Source organism: Oryctolagus cuniculus, chromosome 6 (assembly GCF_964237555.1).
Source record: "Oryctolagus cuniculus chromosome 6, mOryCun1.1, whole genome shotgun sequence".
NCBI lineage: Eukaryota > Metazoa > Chordata > Mammalia > Lagomorpha > Leporidae > Oryctolagus > Oryctolagus cuniculus.
The window spans coordinates 128,897,533-128,923,148 of NC_091437.1; the positions used below are offsets into that span (position 1 = coordinate 128,897,533).

Consider the following 25,616-nt stretch of genomic DNA (forward strand, 5'->3'; position numbering starts at 1 on the left):
AGTTTGCACCCCCATAGAAACACAAAGTGAAATATATTGTTTGAGTACTCGTTATAGCATTAAATCTCAATGTACAGCACATTAAGGACAGAGATCCTACATGAGGAGTAAGTGCACAGTGACTCCTGTTGTTGACTTTACCAATTGACACTCCTGTTTATGGCATCAGTAATCTCCCTATGCACCAGTCATGAGCTTCCAAGGCTATGGAAGCCCTCTGAGTTCTCCGACTCTTATCTTGTTTAGACACGGTCATAGTCAAAGTGGAGGTTCTCTCCTCCCTTCAGAGAAAGGCACCTCCCTCTTTGAAGACCTGTTCTTTCCACTGGGATCTCACTCACAGAGATCTTTTTGCCAGTGTGTCTTGGCTTTCCATGCCTGAAATACTCTCATGGGCTTTTCAGCCAGATCCGAGTGCCTTTAGGGCTGATTCTGAGGCCAGAGTGCTATTTAGGACATCTGCCATTCTATGAGTCTGCTGAGTATCTCACTTCCCCTGTTGGATCACTCTCCCCTTTATTTAGTCTATCGGTTAGTGTTAGCAGGTACTAGACTTGTTTATGTGCTCCCTTTGACTCTTAGTCCTTTCATTATGATCAATTGTGAACTGAAATTGATCACTTGGAATAGTGAGATGGCATTGGCACATGCCACCTTGATGGGATTGAACTGGAATCCCCTGGTATGTTTCCAACTCTACCAATTGGGGCAAGTCAGCCCGAGCGTGTCCCAAATTATACATCTCTTCCCTCTCTTATTCCCACTCTTATGTTTAACAGCGATCACATTTCAGTTAATTTTCAACACTTAAGAATAACTGTGTGATAATTACAGAATTAAACCAGTCATATTAAGTAGAACAGACGAAAAAAACTACTAAGAGGGATAATGTATTAAGTTGTCCATTAACAGTCAGGGCTATGCTGATCAAGTCACCGTTTCTCATAGTGTCCATTTCACTCAGGAGATTTCCTTTTTGGTGTTCAGTCAGTTGTCACCGATCAGGGAGAACATATGGTATTTGTCCCTTTGGGACTGGCTTACTTCACTCAGCATGATGTGTTCCAGATTCCTCCATTTTGTTGCAAATGACTGGATTTCGTTGTTTCTTACTGCGGTATAGTATTCTAAAGAGTACATATCCCATAATTTCTTTATCCAGTCTACCGTTGATGGGCATTTAGGTTGGTTCCAGGTCTTGGCTATTGTGAATTGTGCTGCAATAAACATTAGGGTGCAGACCACTTTTTTGTTTATCAATTTAAACTCCTTTGGGTAAATTCCAAGGAGTGGGATGGCTGGGTCGAACGGTAGGGTTATATTCAGGTTTCTGAGGAATCTCCAGACTGATTTCCATAGTGGCTTGACCAGTTTGCATTCCCACCAACAGTGGGTTAGTGTCCCTTTTTCCCCACATCCTCGCCAGCATCTGTTGTTGGTAGATTTCTGTATGTGAGCCATTCTAACCGGGGTGAGGTGAAACCTCATTGTGGTTTTGATTTGCATTTCCCTGATTGCTAGTGACCTTGAACATTTTTTCATGTGCCTGTTGGCCATTTGGATTTCCTCTTTTGAAAAATGTCTATTGAGGTCCTTGGCCCATCTCTTAAGTGGGTTGTTGGTTTTGTTTTTGTGGAGTTTCTTGATCTCTTTGTAGATTCTGGTTATTAACCCTTTATCTGTTGCATAGTTTGCAAATATTTTTTCCCATTCTGTCGGTTGTCTCTTCACTCTCCTGACTGTTTCTTTTGCAGTACAGAAACTTCTCAATTTGATGCAATCCCAATAGTTGATTTTGGCTTTGACTGCCTGTGCCTCCCGGGTCTTTTCCAAAAACTCTTTGCCTGTGCCAATATCTTGAAGGGTTTCTCCAATGTTCTCTAATAACTTGATGGTGTCAGGACGTAGATTTAGGTCTTTAATCCACGTTGAGTGGATTTTTGTGTAAGGTGTAAGGTAGGGGTCTTGCTTCATGCTTCTGCACATGGAAACCCAGTTTTCCCAGCACCATTTATTGAATAGACTGTCCTTGCTCCAGGAATTGGTTTTAGATCCTTGATCAAATATAAGTTGGCTGTAGATGTTTGGATTGATTTCTGGTGTTTCAATTCTGTTCCATTGGTCTATCCATCTGTTTCTGTACCAGTACCATGCTGTTTTGATTACAACTGCCCTGTAGTATGTCCTGAAATCTGGTATTGTGATGCCTCCGGCTTTGTTTTTGTTGTACAAGATTGCTTTAGCTATTCGAGGTCTCTTGTGCCTCCATATGAATTTCAGCATCATTTTTTCTAGATCTGCGAAGAATGTCTTTGGTATCTTGATTGGGATTGCATTGAATCTATAAATTGCTTTTGGGAGAATGGACAATTTGATGATGTTGATTCTTCCAATCCATGAGCATGGAAGATTTTTCCATTTTTTGGTATCCTCTTCTATTTCTTTCTTTAAGGTTTTGTAATTCTCATCGTAGAGATCTTTAACGTCCTTGGTTAAGTTTATTCCAAGGTATTTGATTGTTTTTGTAGCTATTGTGAATGGGATTGATCTTAGCAGTTCTTTCTCAGCCATGGCATTGCTTGTGTATACAAAGGCTGTTGATTTTTGTGCATTGATTTTATATCCTGCCACCTTGCCAAACTCCTCTATGAGTTCCAATAGTCTCTTAGTAGAGTTCTTTGGATCCTCTAAGTACAGAATCATATCGTCTGCAAAAAGGGATAGTTTGACTTCTTCCTTCTTGATTTGTATTCCTTTGATTTCTTTTTCTTGTCTGATGGCTCTGGCTAAAACTTCCAGAACTATGTTAAATAGCAGTGGTGAGAGTGGGCATCCCTGTCTGGTACCAGATCTCAGTGGAAATACTTCCAACTTTTCCCCATTCAATAGGATGCTGGCTGTGGGTTTTTTATAAATTGCTTTGATTATATTGAGGAATGTTCCTTCTATACCCAATTTGCTTAGAGTTTTCATCATGAAAGGGTGTTGAATTTTATCAAATGCTTTCTCTGCATCAATTGAGATAATCATATGGTTTTTCTTTTGCAGTCTGTTAATGTGGTGAATCACATTGATTGATTTGTGAATGTTGAACCATCCCTGCATACCAGGGATGAATCCCACTTGGTCTGGGTGGATGATTTTCCTGATGTGTTGTTGTACTCTATTGGCCAGAATTTTATTGAGGATTTTTGCGTCTATGTTCATCAGGGATATTGGTCTGTAATTTTCTTTCAGTGCTGCATCTTTCTCTGGGTTAGGGATTAAGGTGATGTTGGCTTCATAGAAAGAATTTGGGAGGATTCCCTCTTTTTCGATTGTTCTGAATAGTTTGAGAAGAAATGGGATTAGTTCTTCTTTAAATGTCTGGTAGAATTCAGCAGTGAATCCATCTGGTCCTGGGCTTTTCTTTGTTGGGAGGGCCTTTATTACTGTTTCAATTTCTGTTTCAGTTATGGGTCTATTTAGGTTTTGTATGTCTTCATGGTTCAATTTAGGTAGATTGCATGTGTCCAGGAATCTATCCATTTCTGATAGGTTTTCCTGTTTGTTGGCATACAGGTCCTTGTAGTAATTTCTGATGATTCTTTTTATTTCTGTGGTGTCTGTTGTTACGTTTCCTTTTTCATCTCTGATTTTATTGATTTGGGTCTTTTCTCTTCTTTTTTTAGTTAGTTGGGCCAATGGGGTGTCAATTTTGTTTATTTTTTCAAAAAACCAGCTTCTCGCTTGGCTGATTTTTTGTAATTTTTTTTGGATTCAATCCTGTTAATTTCTTCTCTGGTTTTAATTATTTCTCTTCTCCTACTAGATTTGTGTTTGGTTTGCTGCAGTTTTTCTAGGTCCTTGAGGTGCGCTGAAAGCTCATTTATTTGGTACCTTTCCAATTTCTTGATATAGGCACCTATTGCTATAAATTTGCCTCTCAATACTGCTTTTGCTGTATCCCATAAGTTTTGATATGTTGTGTTGTTGTCTTAATTTACTTCCAGAAAGTTTTTGATTTCTCTTTTGATTTCTTGAATGACCCAGTGTTCATTCAGGAGCATGTTGTTCAGTCTCCATGTGTTTGCATACTTTCTGGGGTTTCCTGAGTTGCTAATTTCCAGCTTCATTCCGCTGTGGTCTGAGAAGCTGCATGGTATGATTCTAATTCTTTTAAATTTGCTGAGACTTGCTTTATGGCCTAGTATGTGATCAATCCTAGAGAAGGTTCCATGCACTGCTGAGAAGAATGTGAAGTCTGTAGATGTAGGGTTGAAAGTTCTGTAGATATCTGTTAGATCCATTTGGGCAATAGTGTCAATTAAATCTGCTGTTTCCTTGTTGATCTTCTGTCCGGATGATCTGTCTATTTCTGAGAGTGGAGTATTGAAGTCCCCCAGTACTATTGTATTGGAATCTAAATCTCCCTTTAAGTCCCTTAACATATCTTTTAAATAGACCGGTGCCCTGTAATTAGGTGCATATACATTTATAATAGTTACATCTTCCTGTTGAATTGAACCCTTAATCATTATATAGTGTCCCTCTTTGTCTCTCTTAACAGTTTTTGTATTAAAGTTTATTTTGTCTGATATTAAGATGGCTACACCTGCTTTTTTTTGGTTTCTGTTGGCATGGAATATCTTTTTCCAACCTTTCACTTTCAGTCTGCATGCCTCTTTGTTAGAGAGATGTGTTTCTTGTAGGCAACAAATAGTTGGGTTGTGTTCTTTGAGCCAGTCAGCCAAACGGTGTCTTTTAACTGAAGAATTCAGACCATTAATGTTCAATGTGACTATTGATACGTAGTGACTTTGCCCTGCCATTTTCCCGGAAATATTTTCTAGTATATGCTTTGAGCTTCCCATGCTCTTTTACTGGTAAGTGTTCTTCCTTTCCCTTCTTTCATATTGATGGCCGTGTTTCTGTGTTCCTGAGTGTAGCACATCTTCAAGTATCTTTTGCAGGGCCGGACGAGTGGCCACAAAGTCTTTCAATTTCTGTTTGCTATGAAAGGTCTTTATTTCACCTTCATTCACAAATGAGAGCTTGGCAGGATATAATATTCTGGGCTGGCAATTTTTCTCTCTTAGCACCTGTGCTATGTCTCGCCATTCCCTCCTAGCCTGTAGTGTTTCTGATGAGAAGTCTGCTGTGAGTCTGGTTGGAGATCCTCTGAGAGTAATCTGACGTTTCTCTCTTGCACATTTTAGGATCTTTTCTTTATGTTTCACTGTGGTAAGTTTAATTACCACGTGTCGTGGTGAGGATCCCTTTGGTCATGTTTATTGGGGGTTCTATGAGCTTCCTGTACTAGGATATCTCTGTCCTTCTCCAAACCTGGAAAGTTCTCTGCTAGTATCTCACTAAAAAGGCCTTCTAATCCTTTCTCTCTCTCCATGCCTTCAGGAACTCCTAGAACTCGAATGTTGGTTTTTTTAATAGTATCCTGTAGATTCCCAACAATATTTTTTAGATTTCTAATTTCCTCTTCTTTTCTTTGGTTTGACTGTATGTTTTCCTGTGCTCTATCTTCTAAGTCCAATATTCTCTCTTCTGCTTCACCCATTCTGTTTTTAAGGCTTTCTAATGTGTTTGTCATTTGATCTATTGAGCTCTTCATTTCATTTTGATTTCTCTTCACTATAATACTTTCCTGTTCTAGTTTCTGAGTTTCATTTTGACTCTTCCTTAAAATTTCATTTTCACGAGAGAGATTTTCAATCTTGTCCATTAAGGATTTCTGTAGTTCAAGGATTTGCTTTTGAAAACTTCTAAATGTTCTTATCATAAAGTTTTTGAAATCCGTATCTTGCATTTCTTCTATCTCATCATCTTCATACTCTTGGCTTGGGGTGTTTTGCTTATTTGGAGGCATCATAGTGTCATCGTTGATCTTGCTCCCTCTATTTCTGTGTTTGTTACTCGGCATAGTTAATTCTTCTTGCGTCACTGTGCGTTTTTTTTTTTTTTTTTTTTTTTTTTTTTTTTTTTTTTTTTTTTTTTTATACTGTGTCCGTGTTAAGTGGACTGCCTGCTGTTGGAGGAGCCTTGGAGGCTTGAGATGGGTGCGGCCTGAGAGCTCTGCCTGGTTCTTCCTGGTTAAGGGTGTGCAAAGGTGACACCCTCAGGTTATGCGTGGTAAATCTCTCTCTTTTTATTTATTTATGTATTTTATTTATTCAGGGGGTAAGTAACACCGCAAGGCACGGCTGTGCAGAATTGATGGTATTTCGCTTCCAGTCTTTGGCTCCTCTGGACTCCCACTGGGTTGCCTAGGCTACTGAATTGTAGTGACTCAGTTCCTTAGCTCTCCCCCATTGATATGTAAATCCAGAGAGGGGGCCTGCTCTTTGTCTCTTGGGAATTCTTCAAGCCTTGCAGCCTTGTATCCTTTGCAAGGTTAGGGGGAAGAGAAACCCCGAAGCTTTTTTTTCCCTTCTTTCCAGTAGTGAGTTTGCTGCACTTTCCGGCCCCCCTCTAGATTCTGACCCCCGTTTCCCCACCAATGTCTTGGGTTATTGAGCTCACCTCCCCTTCCAGCGCCGATGTGTGGACTCGGAGCCCTGAGCGTCCCAAGTCTCCCCGCTGTTGTCTGTGTGGCATGCACTCCCCTTCGAGCACTGGCGTGCAGACCCTGGGGCTTCCGCGGCTCGGTCCCGCGACTTGGCTTCCACGCGGTGGGCGACCTTGTTCTCCCAGTAGGTCCTCCGATTCACGGCCACTCCATCCAGAAGGGTTTCCCCTGCAATATTTTCCTGGTTCTTTTTTCTGCGGCTACCGTAACTCCCCTTTTATTAAACTAAATTTTCCCGGACTATTGGTGCACGCCCTCACTATTCCGCCATCTTGGCTCCGCCTGTATCCCATAAGTTTTTTTTTTTTTTTTTTTGATAGGCAGAGTGGACAGTGAGAGAGAGAGACAGAGAGAGAAAGGTCTTCCTTTGCCGTTGGTTCACCCTCCAATGGCCGCCGCTGCAGCCGGCGCACCGCGCTGATCCGATGGCAGGAGCCAGGAGCCAGGTGCTTTTCCTGGTCTCCCATGGGGTGCAGGGCCCAAGCACTTGGGCCATCCTCCACTGCACTCCCTGGCCATAGCAGAGAGCTGGCCTTGAAGAGGGGCAACCGGGACAGAATCCGGCGCCCCGACCGGGACTAGAACCCGGTGTGCCGGCGCCGCAAGGTGGAGGATTAGCCTATTGAGCCACGGCACCGGCTCTCATAAGTTTTGATATGTTGTTTCATCATGTTCACTTGTTTCTAGGAAGTTTTGTTTTCCCTCTTGATTTCTTCTATGACCAATTTGTTCAATCAGGATTCTGTTGTTCAGTTTCTCTGTGCATATTTTCTAGGGTTTCTTAAGCTGTTAATTTCTAGCTTCTTTTTCCATTGTTGTCAGAAAAATTACAATGTATGATTTAGTTTTTGTTTTTGTAATATGGCCTAGCATATGGCCTATCCTAGAGAAAGTTCCATGCACTGATGAAAATAGTGTGTATTCTGTAGCTGTGGGATGATATGTTCTCTAGATATCACTTAGGTATATTTAATTGATAGTGTGGATTTACTCTATTGTTTCATTGTTGTTGTTGTTGTTGTTTTTTTTTTTGTCTAGTTTATTTGTCCATTGATGAAAGTGGTATGTTGAAGTCCCCTGTTACTATTGTATTTATGTCTTCATCTTCCTTTAGATCCACTAACATTTGTTTTAAATAGCCAGATGCCATAGCATTGGGTGCATATGGATTTAGTATAGTCATATCTTCCTGTTGAATCGATCTCTTAATCATTACATAACTCCCTTCTTTGTCTTTTTTTGACAGTTTTTACATTTTAAAGTCTATGTTGTCTGATACTAGGATGGCTACTTCTGCTCTTTCTGCTTTCCGTTAGTATGGAATATATTTTTTTCATCCTTACTGTATCAGTCTGTGTATATCTTTGTGAGTTGTGTTTATTGTAGGCAGAATGTAGATGAGACTTGTTTTTTAACCTATTCAGCCAGTTTATATCTTTTAATTGGAGAATTTAGGCCATTTACATTCCAGGCTATTATTGACAAATAATTCCTTGGTCTTGCCAGTTTTCCATAAATATTCCTATTGTATTTGTATTTCCTTTGTATTTTACTAGGAGTTTTTCTGCCTTTATATTTTTCTTGATGATGACAATTTTTCTCTGTTTCCGTGTATATCATTTGTAAGGCTGGATGAATGATGACGAAATCTTTCAATTTCTGTTTGGTTTTGAAGGTCTTTATCTCCCTTTCATTTATAAATGAGGGCTTTGCTGGGTACAATATTCTGGATTGATAGATTTTTTTTTCTTTTAGGACTTGGGTTATGTCTCTCTATTCACTCATAGTCTATAAAGTTTCTGATGATTATCAGTCTAATAGGAGATTCTTTGAAGGTAATCTGGCATTTCTCTTGTGTACATTTTGGGATCTCTTCTTTATGTTTTAGTTTTAAAAAATTGACTAAAATGTGTCATGGTAAACATTTTCTGATTATATTTATGAAGAGTTCTCTGTGCTTGGTGTGCTTGGATGTCCCTATTTTTCTCCAAATTAAAAAAGTTTTCTGCTTTTGTCATGTATACATTTGAGGTCAGATAAAAAAAAATCAATGCCTGGATCAATGCAACTTTTTCTAATTATTTTCTAGTTTCAGTTTTTGTATTTAAGTCTTTACTTCAATTTGAGTTGATTTTTGTACCTGATGTGATCTAAGGGTCTAATTGCATTATTTTGCATGTAGAGATTCTGTTTTTCCTATATCATTGATTATAGACTGTCCATTTCCTAGTGTGTGTTTGTTTTTAACACAATTATCAAAAATTATTTGAATGTAAATGCATGATTTTATTTCTAGGCCCTTTATTCTATTACATTGATATATATGAATTTTTTTAAAGATTTATTTATTTACTTGAGAGGCATAGTTTACAGGCATAGAGAGGGAGAAAGAGAAAAAGAGAGAGGAACGTTGTCCATGTGCTGGTTCACTCCCAGGTGGCCACAATGGCCAGAGCTGAGCTGATCTGAAGCCAGGAGCCAAGGTTTCCCACGTGGGTGCAGGGGTCCAAGCACTTCTACCATCTTCTACTGTTTTCCCAGGCCAACAACATGGAGCTGGATTGGAAGTGGAGCAACCTGGACTCAAACTGGTCACCCCTATGGGATGCTGGCACTGCAGGCAGATGCTTAACTTACTAAGCCACAGCGCTGGCCCCTGAGAGTTTGTTTTTGTGCTGGAAACATGCTGTTTTTTAATTCTTCTTCCTTACTTATTTATTTGAAAGGCAGAGTTACAGAGCTAGAGAGAGAAGGAGAGACAGAGAGAGAGATCTTCCTTCAGCTGGTTCACTCCTCAAAAGACTGCAACAGCCAGGATGGGACAGGCCAAAGTCAGAAGCCAGGAGCTTCTTTTCAAGTCTCTCATTTAGGTGCAGGGGTCCAAGCACTTTGGCTGTCTCCTGCTTTCCCAGGTCATTAGCAGGGAGCTGGATTGGAGTGGAGTAGCTGGGACTCAAACTGTTGCACATATTGGATGCTGGTGCTTCAGGCTAAGGTTTTAATTTGCTGAGCCACATTGCTGCCCCCCCCTCCCCTGGGCATTCCTTATAAGATTAGTCTAGAACTGATGAGCCCCCTCCAATCTTATTATCTGAGAAAGTCTTTATCTTGACCTTTTTTTAATTATGTAGATTTAAAATTATAATGCTTATTTTTATTTTATTTGAAAGGCAAAGAGAGACAGAGAAAGATTTTCTATCCACTAGTTTACTCTCCAAATGCCTGCAACTGCTAGGGCTGGGCCAGTCAAAAGCCAGGAAGCTGGAATTCAATGAGTCTCCCATGTAGGTATCATGGACCCAATTACTTGAGCCATTATCTGCTGTCTCCCATGGTACACATTAACAGGAAGCTGGAATCAGAAGCAAAGCAGGCACTCTGATATGGTATGCAGTCATCCTAAGCAGCATCTTAAACACTGTACCAAATACCCAGTGCTTTCTTTTATTTCTTAAGGACAGCTTTGCTGGGTACAGTTTTCTTTGGTTGAGTTTTTTCCCTTAAGCACTTGGAATATTTGTCATTTTACTTTCTTTGACTTCTGAGATTTTTGCTGAGAAGTCAAATTGCTGCCAGTCTTATTAGAATACCTGTATATGTGATTTCCTCTTTTTCTATTGTCTCTCTTAGGGTCCTCTGTTTGATTTCAAGTTTGATCATCATGTGTTTGATCATTAGGTATAGTCTTCTTTAGATTGAATCCAGTTGAACCTTATACTTTCCTGTATCTGAATATTTGAATCTTTCCAAGATTTGTAAAATTTTTTTGTTACAATTTCTTTAAATGATCTTTCTGCCCATCTCTGTCTTCTACTTTTTGAACTCCCAAAACTAATTTTTTTCTTATGATGTCCTATAAATTCTGTAAGCTTTCTTCATTTATTTTCATTCTTTTTTTCTTCTCAGAATGTATTTTCAAATAACCTGTCCTTGTACTCATGGATTTATTTTTTCTTCTGATGGATCAATTTTGCCGTCAGTGCTCTCTTCTGAATTTTTCACTTCATTTATTATATTTTTCATGTCCAGAATCTCTGAGTTCTTTTTATAATTTCAATCTCTTAGTTAAATTTCTCATATTAGTCATTAGTTTTTTTTGTTGTTGTTGTTTATTTCTCTCTATTTTCTAGAAGTTTGACAGCTTCCTTAAAATCATTGTTTTGGATTCTTTGTCAGATTGTTCATATAGTTTCATTTATTTGGGGTCAGCTACTGGGAAATTATCATAGTTTTTGGTGGTGCTATATCTCCTTGGTTTTTCATGGTTTTTGTTGTCTTACATTAATGTCTACACTCAAAGAAGTAGGAACTTACTTATGCTGTACAATTTGTTATTTTATGGGAAAGCTATTTGGAGTCAGCCTGTCTAGAGATTCCAGGGAGTCTGTCATTGTCTGTGGAAGTGCTTGCTGCTAGAATCCTTAGGCAGTCTGGCCTGGTATCTGACCGGGCCTGTATACAGACCCTGAGCCTGGATCCTCTATGATGATGAATTTGTTGATTTGTTTCTTTAGACTTGGTCTTGGAGCTTATATTTGGGGGCTGATCTGGCATTGGAATAGGCCTTGGGTCTGCATCAAGAGGAGCTATTTAAATACTGAGATGGGCCTGGAGCCTTGTTCTGAAGAACTGGCCTGTGAATGTGATGTTGCTCAGTCTGCGTCCTGTGGGGTGAGCCTCAGTGGTGGGTCTTCAGGGGTGGACCCGGAGCCTTTGTCCATGGGGGATATCTGTGTCTACTGTGACAAGGCATGGATCCTGTTTCTGCTGGATCATGATATTGCACAGATTAACCTGGAGGATATAATTGTGACTGACATGGTACTAGGCAGGCCTGAAACTTGTTTCTAAGTGTGCCTACTTCATGTGTTAGACCAGGTATCTCTACTTGGCACTATGATAAGCTGCAGCTTTTAGCTGCCTGTATGATGGCCATCTCTGTCTTTTGTGTTCCTGGAAAAGGTGAAAGAGTCTGTTAAATTTCTCCTTGGGGAGGCCTTTACTCTTTGTTATTTAGATTGTTTGCTTTAAAAGTCCAACTCTTTAATAGACTAAAGGAAAGTTATGGTTTTTGTTTTTGCACATTATTCATCCTTTTGTTGTTAGAATGGGAGTGACATTATTTGTAGTTTTCTAAGTCCTAAGCTGAACTCTTTATCATCTTCAGATTTCAATTTTTTATAAAAACAGTTTTATCACAATTTTAAGCATCACAAATAATATCATATATTTGGCATGTTTGTTCTAACCCCTTTGATTTATTGTTAAAGTAAAGCCTAGCTCTAGTTTACACAGCTTCATTTATTAGTGCTTTCTCAGAGTGAACTAATGTCCAGACTGTTGAACAGATTTAAACAATTAGTGAGCATATATCCAGTGTTCTCCCTTCTGTTTGAATTCTTTAGATCATCCCAGTTGAGCTTGATTTGAAGGTCATAGCTTTTGATTTTACTTTATAAGTCAAATTAGCTTTCTGTATTTCTAAAGCTAAACAGTTGAAATATATTTGAAATATTTTGGAGTCTGTGATCGAAAATATATTACAAATGGTAGATATTGTAGAGTTTAAAAATATTTAATGTATTTGAAAGGCAGAGTTACAGAGAGAGAGGGTTGGGGTGGGGAATCATTCATCTACTGGTTCACTCCCCAAATGGCCTCTCAGCGGGCAGGGGTTGGGGCAGGCCAAAGCCAGGAGCTTCATTCAGATCTTGCACATGGGTGCAGGGGCCCAAGGACTTGGGCCATCTTTGGCTGATTTCTCAGGTGCGTTATAGAGAGCTAGATTGGAAGCAGAGCAGCTGGGATTTGAACGGGTATCCATATGGGATGCTGGCATTTGCAGGCAGTGGTTTAACACATTATGCTACAATGTTAGCTCTGTAACTGTAGAATTTTTAATCAAAAGCATATCCTCAGAAACATATTTTATGGTTTCTTAGTATGTATGTCAGAATGAGTAAGTTGGCAACGCTTTCAAGGTGTATGTGGTATATAATATTTTATTATGTAAATTGGAAAATTAAATGTTTGTTTTTATTTTTATCCTGTAGATTTTTTTATAAAATTATGTTTATAAATTCCATGAAACACCAGGAAACCAATTTTTTATCTGTTTGTTTTTTCTGCAGAAAACTGCACCAGCAGTTTGAAATGTATAAGGAACAGGTAAAGAAGATGGGAGAAGAATCACAGCAGCAGCAAGAACAGAAGGGTGATGCTCCAACCTGTGGTATCTGCCACAAAACAAAGTTTGCTGATGGATGTGGCCATAACTGTTCTTATTGCCAAACAAAGTTCTGTGCTCGTTGTGGAGGTCGAGTGTCTCTACGCTCAAACAAGGTACAGAAGTGAAAATTATGTAAAACTTCTCTTTTAGTTATAAAATAAAGGAGATAACTAAATAATGTTAACCAAATAATGAAAACTTTCTCTGTTTACCTTCATTTTAGACAAAATGTATTATGTATTTCCACTGTGTTAAAATTATATTGGCCTCATATCATGTCAGTTTATCATTTTGTTTAGAATTGTAGGATCTTAGACTTTCAAAGATGATCACAAGAATTTAGAGATTAGTTGGTCTCATTCATTTTATAAGTGCAAATAACTCAGATCCAGAGAGACTATATTCTTAAAGTCACATAATTGATCAATGTCAGAGTTTTGATACAACTTTTTTTCATTGTGACAGACCTTCCCAAACATTGTAGAGTTGTTTTTCCTATAGTATACTTCCTTTCCTTGTCAGAGTAGCCCTTTTCAGCTTTGAGATTTTCTTTCATAATTTCATAGACTTTGAAGCTACCTTCCTCTTTAACATTAATTAAATGATTCAGTATGAAATTTAAAGATCTATTAAGGATTTGTGTCATACTTTCACTAGAATTTTATAGCTTATTCATACACTTTTGGTAATATGTTAATGCTACCTAAAAAATGCCTTGTTGAAAGCAACAAAAGAAGTATTCAAAAAAATGTTTGCCTCAGTAAGTTCTTTAGAATTTGCTTTTATGTCTTCATAGATGTCTTATATCCTACTTATTTACTTAGGTAGCTTTTAAATGGGAAGCCTACATTTTTATCTACATTATTTAGATGTAATTGTGGGAATTAATTCACCTGTGTGATTTCATGTCTTCATTTTTTCTATTATTTTCTCTTCCTTATTGTTTTGTGTAGAGTTGGTATTATTTCATCCTTTAATGTTTACTGGACTTCAGCACTGAACCCATTTGGACATGTGATTGTAAATTTTAGAAAGGATTTTTTTAAGTAAAAATTTAATTTCCTTAATAACTATATTTTATTCAAATTATCATTTTTTTCTTGAATCAGCTTTGTAGTTGTATCTTTCAAGGAATTTGTATAGTCCCTCATATTTGTCTAATTCATTGGCATAAAGATGTTAATAGTAATTGATTATTCTTTTAAAACCTTAGAATCTGTAATGGTGCCACCTCTTTGATTCCTTATATTGGTATTTTGTGACTTTGTTTGTGAATTTTATTGATATCCTAGAATCAACTTTTGGTTTCATGGATTTTTTCATTGTTCATTTTTGCTGTGATATTTACTACTTTTTTTCCTACTTACTTTGGGTTAAGTTTCCTCCTTTTCTTAAGAGAGATGCTGAGATTTTTTTCTTTGAGATTTTTTTTCTTTGAGATTTTTCTGTTTTTCTAATATAGTAATCACATTCTGTAAGTATCCCCTTGATACTACTTTAGTGGCATGCCAAAAATTCTGACATGTTGTCTTTTCATTTTCTTTCAGTTAAAAATACTTGCACATTTTCTCTTTTCTTCTTTGACTCATTAATTATTTAATAGCATTTTATTTTTATTTAAATATTGGGGACTTTACAGAAATCTCTCTGTTAATGATTTCTAATTTAATTGCATTGTGGCTTATTTTGGTAAAATTTCCATATGTATTAAGAGGAGAATATATTCCGTTTTTGGCCAGAGTATTTTTTAAACTATAACTTATTCTTTTTATTAAATTCATTGTATATAATTTATTAATGTATATAGTACATTTAAGTATAGGATGCCCATGCCTTCTTAATATGTGATTAAGACCTTCTGATTTCCTTTGTGAACACAAGAGAGATACTATAGATTAAAGTTGGTGAATTCTATATTATAAAAAACAAACTCTTCCACTAATTCTACCATCCTGTGAAGGCAAATATAGAAAGAACAAAGGAAGTGAGGTGGGTGTTTAGTGCAGCAGTTAAAATGCAACTTGGAACACTGACATCTCAAATTGTGGTGCCTGGATTCTAGTTCCAGCTCCTTTTCAGATTCCAGCTTCTTGCCAATGTATACCTTTGGAGACAGCAGGTGATTGATTGTGAGAAACAAATGGAAGCACATTTGCAAATTAGAAAATAGGCAGTTAGTGCTTAATATTCAGGTAAGCACTCAAAGAGCTGTAGGTACTACAGTAGGTAGTAATAGTAGTTGTATTTTCTTTTTTTTTAAGGATTTATTTTTTATTCGAAAGTCAGAGTTATACAGAGAGAGGAGAGGCAGAGAGAGAAAGAGAGAGAGAGAGAGATAGAGAGTACCTCCATCCGATGGTTCATTCTCCAGTTGGCCAAAACGGCCGGAGCTGCGCCGATCCAAAGCCAGGAGCCAGGAGCCTCCTCCAGGTCTCCCATTCGGGTGCAGGGGCACAAGGACTTGAGCCATCTTCCACTGCTTTCCCAGGCCACAGCAGAGAGCTGGATTGGAAGTGGAGCAGCCGGGTCTTGAACCCGTGCCCATATGGGATACCGGTGCTTCAGGCCAGGGCATTAACCCACTGTGCCACAGCGCCAGCCCCAGTAGTAGTATTTTCACTTGAAAAAATATTCACTTACTTTTTTCTTCAGAGCTCAAAACACAGATGATAAGAAATCTTTTTTTTATTTATATAATATATTTTATTAGATTTATATAATTTTATGTTATATAATATTCACTATAATATTATATTAGATAATATTTTTTTTAAACTTTTATTTAATGAATATAAATTTCCAAAATACGACTTATGGATTACAATGGCTTCCCCCCCATACCGTCCTTCCCACCCACCACCCTCCCCTTTCCCACTCCCTCTCCCCTTCCATTCACATCAAGATTCATTTTCGATTATCTTAATATACAGAAGATCAGCTTAGTATACATTAAGTATGGATTTCAACAGTTTGCTCCCACACAGAAACATAAAGTGAAAAATAATAGATGATTTTTTTTAAATGATGATGAAATCAGAGCAGACCTATTGTCATGTTTAATCCCAGTGAGAGTCAAGTTGGGAATTGATAATTTCTTTTTTTTTTACAGAGGATCAGTTTAGTATGCATTAAGTAAGGATTTCAACAGTTTGCACCCCCATAGAAACACAAAGTGAAATATATTGTTTGAGTACTCGTTATAGCATTAAATCTCAATGCACAGCACATTAAGGATAGAGATCCTACACGAGGAGTAAGTGCACAGTGACTCCTGTTGTTGACTTTACCAATTGACACTCCTGTCTATGGCATCAGTAATCTCCCTATGCTCCAGTCATGAGTTTCCAAGGCTATGGAAGCCCTCTGAGTTCTCCGACTCTTATCTTGTTTAGACAAGGTCATAGTCAAAGTGGAGGTTCTCTCCTCCCTTCAGAGAAAGGTACCTCCTTCTTTGATGACCTGTTCCTTCCACTGGGATCTCACTCGCAGAGATCTTTTGCCAGAGTGTCTTGGCTTTCCATGCCTGAAATACTCTCATGAGCTTTTCAGCCAGCTCCGAATGCCTTTAGGGCTGATTCTGAGGCCAGAGTGCTATTTAGGACATCTGCCATTCTATGAGTCTGCTGATTATCTCACTTCTCATGTTGGATCACTCTCCCCTTTATTTACTCCATCGGTTAGCGTTAGCAGGTACTAGACTTGTCTATGTGCTCCCTTTGACTCCCAGTCCCTCCACCATGACCAACTGTGAACTGAAATTGATCACCTGGAACAGTGAGATGGCATTGGTACATGCCACCTCGATGGGATTGAATTGGAATCCCCTGGTATGCTTCCAACTCCACCACTTGGGGCAAGTCAGCCTGAGCATGTCCCAAATTATACATCTCTTCCCTCTCCCATTCCCACTCCCATGTTCAACAGGGATCACATTTCAGTTAATTTTCAACACTTAAGAATAACTGTGCATCAATTACAGAACTAAACAACTTAATACATTATCCCTCTTAGTAGTTTTATCTGTTCTACTTAATATGACTGGTTTAGTTCTGTTTTTTTTTTTTTTTTTAATTTAATTTAATTATTGAGAGGTAGAGTTACAGACAGTGAGAGGCAGAGAGAGAGAGAGAGGTGTTCATCCGCTGGTTCACTCCCCAAATGGCTGCAACTGCCAGAGCTGCACCCGTCCAAAGCCAGGAGCCAGGTGCTTCTTCCCAGTTTCCCATGTGGGTGCAGGGGCCCAAGCACTTGGGCCATCTTCTACTGCTTTCCCAGGCCACAGCAGAGAGCTGGACTGGAAGAGGGGTAGCCGTTACTAGAACTGGCTCCCATATGGGATGCTGGCGCTGCAGGCGGATTAACCTACTGCGCCACAGTGCCGACCCGAAGCCACCATTCTTTATAGTCTTAAAAAATAAATGCTTTATGTAAAGTCTGGAGATGTTATATGAAATACAGTAATATGCATATACAATAGAATAGTGTAATATAATACAATAATAACCTTATTATCACTGCATTATGAACTTGTGTGTTCTTTTTTTTATTAGTAAATGTGTGATATACTCTCAAAATCTGACTTATAAATAAATAGTAAAAATATTTCTATAAATTCAAATTACCTCTGGGGGGCTGTCATTTGGTTCAGCTGTTGGACTGCCACTTGTGATACTTATATCCCATATTGGAGCACCTGTGTTCAAGTCCATGCTCTGCTTCCAATTCCAACTTCTTGCTAATGCACATCCTGGAAGGCAGAAATGATGGCTCAAGTAGTTGATTCCCTGCCACATAGCCAGAGTATTTTTAAGTGCCTATCAAATCAACTTGATTGAAACAATTGTTCAAGTATAGTGTATTGCTGTTGATCTTCTGCCTTTTCATCCTATTGATTATTAGAAGAGTATTGAAATAGGTGACAGCACTGAACTTTGTCTATTTTCCCTTGCAGTTCTGTCTATTTTCATTTCATGTGTTTTAGATCCATAAAGTTTAGGATTGTTGGATGCGAGGGTGATGTGGCTATGACATCTGTCACTTCATTGATCACCAGGGTTGATTCAGCTGATCTTGCTGACTAGGTGTGTGTCCCCTTCCTCCCTTACTGCTCCGTGTGCATCCCTCCCGAAGCTGTGTGCTTGCTCGAAAAGGATGACCTTCCCCGCTAGAGGAGGTCCGGTCTTCAGTCAAGGGTATACAAGTAACTGCGCTCCCCTGCTAGAACTTCCAAAGATTAGGATTGTTATATCCTCTTATTGACTTGATCCTTTTACATTATTAAGTGATTTTATTTATTCTTAGTAATACTCTTTGCTCTGAAATCTGATCTTACTATAGCTACTCCACGTTTCTGTTGGGTGGTATTAATCCATTGTGTTCCATAATCCTAAGTATAGGACAAATATGGAAACTGAAATTGAGCAATGGATATACCACTTATGGGAACTTTGAAAAAATACTATGCCATTGAAATATTTGTAGAATTGAAAACTTGAGACTTAATGGGTTAACATGCTACATGTTTTTCTATTCTTTTGCTTGAAGCTTATTTGTTCCTATATATTTGAAGTACATTTCTTATAGGCAGAATATAGTTAGGCCTTGCTATGCTTTCCAGTCTGACAGTCTTTGCCTTTTAATTTGCTGTTTAGACAATTGACATTTAATATGATTATTGGTGTGGTTTGATTTGATTATATCATTTGCCTTTGGTTTTCTACTTGACCTATTTTGTCTTTGTTTCTATTTTTTAATACTATTTTGGATTACTCCTGGATTTTTTTTTTTCAGTGAGGAACTACAGTTCTCAAGTGATTTTTATCATTCTGTTTTTTCTTCATTGTTGACTCAAGAGCTATAACTTTGTTTTGTTGTTTTATTAATCAGTTCAGTTTTTGTCATATACAACTTTAAATTATCATAATCAACTCTCAACCATTTTTATAATATATAATGTATATTGTAACATGCTAATAATAGAGTACTTCCATTTCTTTTCTTTTGGCTCTATGTTATTTGTGTCTTATTTTGCTTTCTCTCATTTTATAAATTCCACAATACATCATATTCCTTTTTAAAAATGTTTATATTTAAAGATTTTAAATAATAAGAAAAATATATACCATTTTTAGTACTATTCTTTTCTTTTTATAGATTTGTACTTCTATCTCTAACTGTATTTTTTTTCTAAATTCTTTCCCCAATGAAAACTTTTATTTAAGGAATACAAATTTCATAAGTACAGATTTAGGAATACAGTGATTCTTCCCACCATATCCCCTTCCCACCATTACTCCCACCCCTCTTCCATTCTCCACTAAGATCCACTTTCAATTAACTTTATACAGAGGACCAACTCTATACTAAGTAAAGAGTTCAACAATTTGCACAAAGAAAACACATTAAAAAAACACTGTTCCTCAACAATCAAGACAAGGGCTGTTCAAAGTCATTGCATATTGAAGATAATTTCACTTATTTTTTAAGAAACTTAATTAACTTTAAAGAAGCACCCAAGAATGATACATCTTTTGTGAGCACTTAGACATAATTATAATACAACTCTTTTTTTAAATATTTTTTTAACTTTTATTTAATGAATATAAATTTCCAAAGTACAGCTTATGGATTACAGTGGCTCCCCCCCCCCATAACTGTATTTTATTTGCCTGAAGGGTTTATTTTAACATTTCTTACAATGCAAAGATGCTGATGAAAACTTTCAACTTTGTTTTGTTCTGAACATTTTGCCTTCATTATTTTATGAGATATTTTTGCTGAGTATAGAATTCTAGGTTAACTTTTTTTCTTTTTGTATTTTGAAGTTATTGCTTCTTTACCTTCACCTTTTCACTGTTTCTGAGGAGAAATGTGCTATTATTCACATTCTTATTTTTCTGTGCATAGTATGTACTTTTTCTCTGGTTTCTTAAATGGTTTTAAATCTCTAGTTATGTGCAATTCAGTTACAATGTTCTATAGTGTATTTCTATTTAAATTTCTTGTGTTTGGGTTTTGTTGAATATTTTGGATTTCTGATTTATAGTTTATAAGATTTGAGGTAATTTCGGCCATTATTTTTTTTTTTTTTTTTTTTTTTTGACAGGCAGAGTGGACAGTGAGAGAGAGACAGAGAGAGAAAGGTCTTCCTTTGCCGTTGGTTCACCCTCCAATGGCCGCCGCTGCAGCCGGCGCACCGCGCTGATCCTGGCAGGAGCCAGGAGCCAGGTGCTTTTCCTGGTCTCCCATGGGGTGCAGGGCCCAAGCACCTGGGCCATCCTCCACTGCACTCCCTGGCCATAGCAGAGAGCTGGCCTGGAAGAGGGGCAACCGGGACAGAATCCGGCGCCCCAACCGGGACTAGAACCCGGTGTGCCGGCGCCGCAAGGTGGAGGATTAGCCTATTGAGCCACGGCGCCGGCTTTTCGGCCATTATTTTAACATATTTATCCTGATCCCTCCACTTTCTTCTCTTATGCAGGAATTCCTATTACATATATCTTTGGCTGCTTGAAACTGTGCTACAGGTTATTTATGTTCTTTATATTAAACCAACTTTTGTTTTCCTCCTGTGTTTCATTTTTTATACTTCCTATCACTGTGCTTTTAAGTGTACTGCTCTTTTCTCCTGCACTATCAAATATTCTGTTTATATCATTCTGTATGTATTTTTTAAATCTCAGATGAAGTTTTAAAGACTATAGTTTCAATTTTGGATTTCTTTCTTTCTTTCTTTCTTTCTTTCTTTCTTTCTTTCTTTCTTTCTTTCTTTCTTTCTTTCTTTCTTTCTTTTTTTTTTTTTTTTACAGGCAGAGTGGGCAGTGAGAGAGAGAGACAGAGAGAAAGGTCTTCCTTTGCCGTTGGTTCACCCTCCAATGGCCGCCGTGGCCGGCGCGCTGCGGCCAGTGCACCGCGCTGATCCGAAGGCAGGAGCCAGGTGCTTCTCCTGGTCTCCCATGGGGTGCAGGGCCCAAGCACTTGGGCCATCCTCCACTGCACTCCCTGGCCATAGCAGAGAGCTGGCCTTGAAGAGGGGCAACCGGGACAGAATCCGGCGTCCCGACTGGTACTAGAACCCGGTGTGCTGGCGCTGCTAGGCGGAGGATTAGCCTAGTGAGCTGCGGCGCCGGCCCGGATTTCTTTTTATAATCCATGGGCTCCATAACTTTTTGAACATATAGAATATGGTTGTAATTACTATTTTGATGTCTTTATTTGATAACCATAATATTTATGTAAATTCTGGGTTGATTTTGATTGATTATTCTCATTATTTTATGTGTTTTCCTGAGTCTTTGCATGTCTCATATCTTAGATTGGATGCCAGGCATTGTAAATTTTACCTTGTTGAGTGGTGGCTATTTTTGCATTGCTATAACTCTTTGATTTTTCTTCTAGGATACAGTTAAGTTACATAGAAACAGTTTGAAAACTTTTACATCTTGCTTTTTACCATTCGTTAGGTTGATATGGAACATTGCTCCTGCTGAGGAAAGATTTTCCCAAGTACTTTAAAGTTTGTGAATTATGAGTTTTTCCATTCTTTCTGTTGAGAACGGCCACTGTTCTCTCTAATCCTTTAAGTTTTTTTTCCCTTTCTCTTAACTTTTTTTTTTTACATGCATGCTCACTGATCATTGCTCAGCTGCAAACATGAAGGGACCCTCTGAAGACCCCTTACATTCTTGCCTTAACTTTCTCTTCTGTGGTAACTTGTTCTATGAAATCTAGTGTTGTCGGTCTCCCTAGATTTTTGATTTGTCTCTCCAAGTTTCCATGTATATCTTTCTGATATACATATTAAGAATCAATAAAATATTTGTTTCTGAGGATATTCCTTTGATTTAAAATTCTATTCAGAGCTGTGTTGTGATATAATTAGTTAAGCCTCTACCTGCAATGAAAAATGACAGAGAGAGGACAGACATAAAAACATTTTCAATTCCCTGGTACCCTCCACAAATGCCCACAACAGCCAGGGCTGGATCGGACAAAAGTCAGGAGCCCAGAACTCCATCTGAGTCTCTCATATCGGTGGCAGGGACCCAAATACTTGGGCCATCACCTCCTGCACATTGGCAGGAAGCTGGATAGCTACAACTGGAACCAACACTCCCATATGGGACGCATGCATCACAAATGGTCTAACCATTGCACCACAATAATCACCCTGGCTGTGAGCTGTTTGAGAGCAGGAATCACAGTCCTTTATCCCAGGATTCCTAGGACCTAGCACAATATGAGAACTCTTCAATACTCAATCATGGATTTTCATCACATTGTCTGCTCCTTGTCACACATACTCTCTTTTAGTTTATCTATTTCTCTAACTTTATGTATCACATTGACCACTCCCAAAGGTGCATCTCCAGATAGTCCACATATCTCCTACTATGAATTAGAATTGTAATGTGAGATGTGTGTTATGGTGATTCATAAGAGTTATTTGAATTTCAAATTAAAGTTGGAATCTTTTTGATAGAAAGTCAGATTTAGTTGATTGTTTGACAGTTAGATGGGTCTACCAAATAGGTTATATAGCAGGTATTTTCCTTATACTGACTACACTAAATATGCAGTTCCAACATTTGGTGAAAATATATTTAAGGTACATCTACATTGGACAATTCATTTCAAATGTATCCTAAGGATTTCAACTTAAACTTTAAATTGGTGCAGGGAATGTGGCTTCAGGAGTTTATTTTACAGAAGAGAAAAAAATCTTTGTTGATCACTGGATACGTAGCAGGAGTAAATTGGTGCAATGGGGACATGAACCGGTACCCATATAGGATGCCATTATTGCAGGTGGTGGTTTAGCCCACTGCACCACAATGCTGGCTCCTTATCAAACATAAGGAGCAGACATAAGATATGATTCCGGCTCCTTCTCTCTCTCTCTCTTTCTGTTTTTCTCCTTCGCTCTGTTTCTTGATTTTATGTACTCCATAGCTGCTAATACTCTGTGTGTTGATGATTTACAAACATGATTTCACCAGTCAGAATATTCATCTGACTCCATATCCACCTACATAATGTCGTACTGAAAAATCTGCTTTAATCTATTATGGATACCTCAAACCCACCTTATCTATATTTGAATTCATGATTTCTTTCAAACTTCTTCCTCCATTTGTGTGTGTGTGTGTGTGTGTGTGTGTGTATGTTTTTCTCTCAAATTACTGTATTCTTATTCTTCTAGTAGCCCAAGTCAGACTCTAGGAGTTCTTTTCTACTTCTTCCTAATGTAAGTCTTCATCTTTTTTTTTTTTTTTTTGAGATTTATTTTATTTATTTGAAAGGCAGAGAGGAAGAGAACTTCCATTTTTTTGTTTGCTTCCCAAATGGGCACAACAGCCCAGGCTGGGCAAGCTGAAACCACCATCTTTTGCTGCTATTCAGGAATGTTAGCAGGGAACAGAGCAGCTGGAACTCAAATCTGCAATCTAGATATGGAGTGTCCATGTCACAAGGAGTGGCTTAACTTGCTGCCCCTCCTCATTGAAGTCTTAAAGGATCTTACCTCTCACTATCTCCTAACTCAGTCTACTGCTTTTTACTCCTTCTGCTACAACTGTAGATCTTATCTCACTTTGTTTCTTGCCCAAATATTTTAACAACTTCCTAATTGTTCTATCTGCTTCTAGACTTGCTTCATTCCAGTTCATTCTGCATATTGTAGCCATTGAACACTCAATTATTGGTAGCTAATAATATTTATAAATCACATGGTAGATTTTGAATTTTTTCTTTCTACTGAAAGACAAGAAAGATATAATGGCAGTAATATTTCATGTATATACTATAGGAAAATGTTTCATGTATATTATAGCTAAAATTGAACTTCTATTATCTGTTGAGGGATTAACTATTAGCAAATTCATTAGTATGACCTAATTTTTTTCTTACCTTTTTCCTGTGTTGTGTATTGTCTTGTGAAAGGGTTATGCTTCTGAAGTTTCACCAGATATTAATATACTCAACTATGGAAACTGTCATTCAAACATATAATAAGTTATAACCGACTCATTCCAAATTATTTGTATTTCCAAATATGCTAGTCTTGTTTGTGTGTTTGTGTTTTTTCCATATGCCATCTCCCCTCTGACCCCCGCCATGAAATGATCTTCATGGATTCTTTAAAGCCTGGCATACATTTCTGAAACATTGTTTTACTCCTTTTTCCAAATACTGTGATTTCCTCTCTCCTTTGTGTCCATGGTACTTTGTTACTTCCCTGCTTTCAGAACATCTCTGTTGTGCAATGATGCTTGTTTCTCTCCTAAATTAAACTACATTTAGTTTCTTGAGATCAGAAACGATCTTACTCATGTTTTATGCCTTAAGATCTAAAGTGCAGTGCTGATAACATATGTAATGAGTGCTCCATAGTTGGCAGTAGGTGTCCTGGATTATGTTCAGTAGCTTTTATATTACATTTAGATTTAACATTGTAGTTTATAACATTATAACATTTATAAACAGTCAAGACTGAAGTAAAAGATGAAATGCTATGAAATGCTATCTCTTTTATACATTATTCTAAGTTTTACTAGGCCAGAATATCAAATATAGAACCATGTGCCAGGCACTGTACTGAGAGCTGTGCATGTAATTTTATTTAATTCTTTAAAGAGCCTTACAATGTAAATATTAATTCTCTATCAGATGAAAATGTAAAGGCTATGAGATGCTAAGGATGTTGTACAAATAGACAACTTAGAGATGTTGATTAACAGGCAGGAATTTAAGAAAGGTCTGTGTGGTTGTCTTTTATCATAGACATATTTATTAGACTTCCACCAATAATTGAAAGCAACAGTTACATCTCAAAACACATCATTTTGATTTTTACCAAGACATCTGACTTTGATTTTAATTCACCAAAGTTATTGTAATATATCAGATGTGTATTAGTGCATTATTGTGTATATTATAATTATTTTTGAAAGAAAAAATAAATGTAATAATTGACTTTGATTTTCAGTAATTCTAAGTATGTTCTTTTGGGCTAAATTATATATATAATCACTTTATTTTTCACATTTACAATATTGGGAAACTCTAACCCCAAATTACCAATTAAAATCAGTAATATTTTTGGTGATTTTTTTCTGATTTTTTTTTCTCTTATGTAAAGTTGAAGACTTCTAAGTTAATGGGGCAGACATTACTTTTAGTAGCAATTTGCATAATTCATGTAACTATTTTGTCTATTGATATTACATAATGAAATTAAAAGTAAGTGGTGATATGTTTTATTGTCTTTGTATATATAAGTTTTTATCTCAACATTTTTCACTTTTTCCATTTGAGTGTAGTGTTTACTTAAGATTATCTGTGGAAGGGAATTGTTTTGTTTTTCTGGTACTTGAATATTTAATTGTTTTTATGGAAAATATTTTGTTTATATATTTCAATATCATATATAGCATGCTCTTGCTTGAATTGAATGAAATGTATGGAAAATATTCCTTCTAAACTTTTAATTTAAAATCTAAAATCCTAGATTTCTGTCAAAATGTAATTTAGACATTTTGAGAACTTTAATATCACTAACAAATTCTTATAAACTCTTATTTGTTTTAAGAATGGAATTAATTATTTCTTTTTTGTTTTGTCTTTTCTGTCTTTTCTAACTTGCTTTCGTGGATATTCACACCAGGAGGACAAAGTGGTTAGAGTCTTTTTTTTCTGTCTAATATTATTTTTTCCTACTGTTATAATTGCCTATTTTAATTTTGTCTATATTTAATTTATATACTTAAAAGTGTTTTGTTACAGTTGTAGTGCATGACAAATGCTAAATATAGCATATGTAAGCAT

General features: G+C 37.3%; 1 protein-coding gene across 29 annotated transcripts in view; it reads left to right on the top strand.

The window, feature by feature from the left end:
- RIMS2 (regulating synaptic membrane exocytosis 2) overlaps nt 1-25,616 on the top strand; it is a 701,736-nt gene that overhangs the window by 152,360 nt on the left and 523,760 nt on the right. For 17 of the 29 annotated variants that reach the window (XM_070075383.1, XM_070075384.1, XM_051844697.2 and 14 more), the window contains 2 exons: nt 12,694-12,904; nt 25,456-25,467. In XM_070075383.1, the coding sequence (XP_069931484.1) occupies nt 12,694-12,904; nt 25,456-25,467 (223 nt within the window). The remainder of the gene's footprint in view (nt 1-12,693; nt 12,905-25,455; nt 25,468-25,616) is intronic. The other 12 variants (XM_070075385.1, XM_070075392.1, XM_051844705.2 and 9 more) reach the window with 1 other exon arrangement.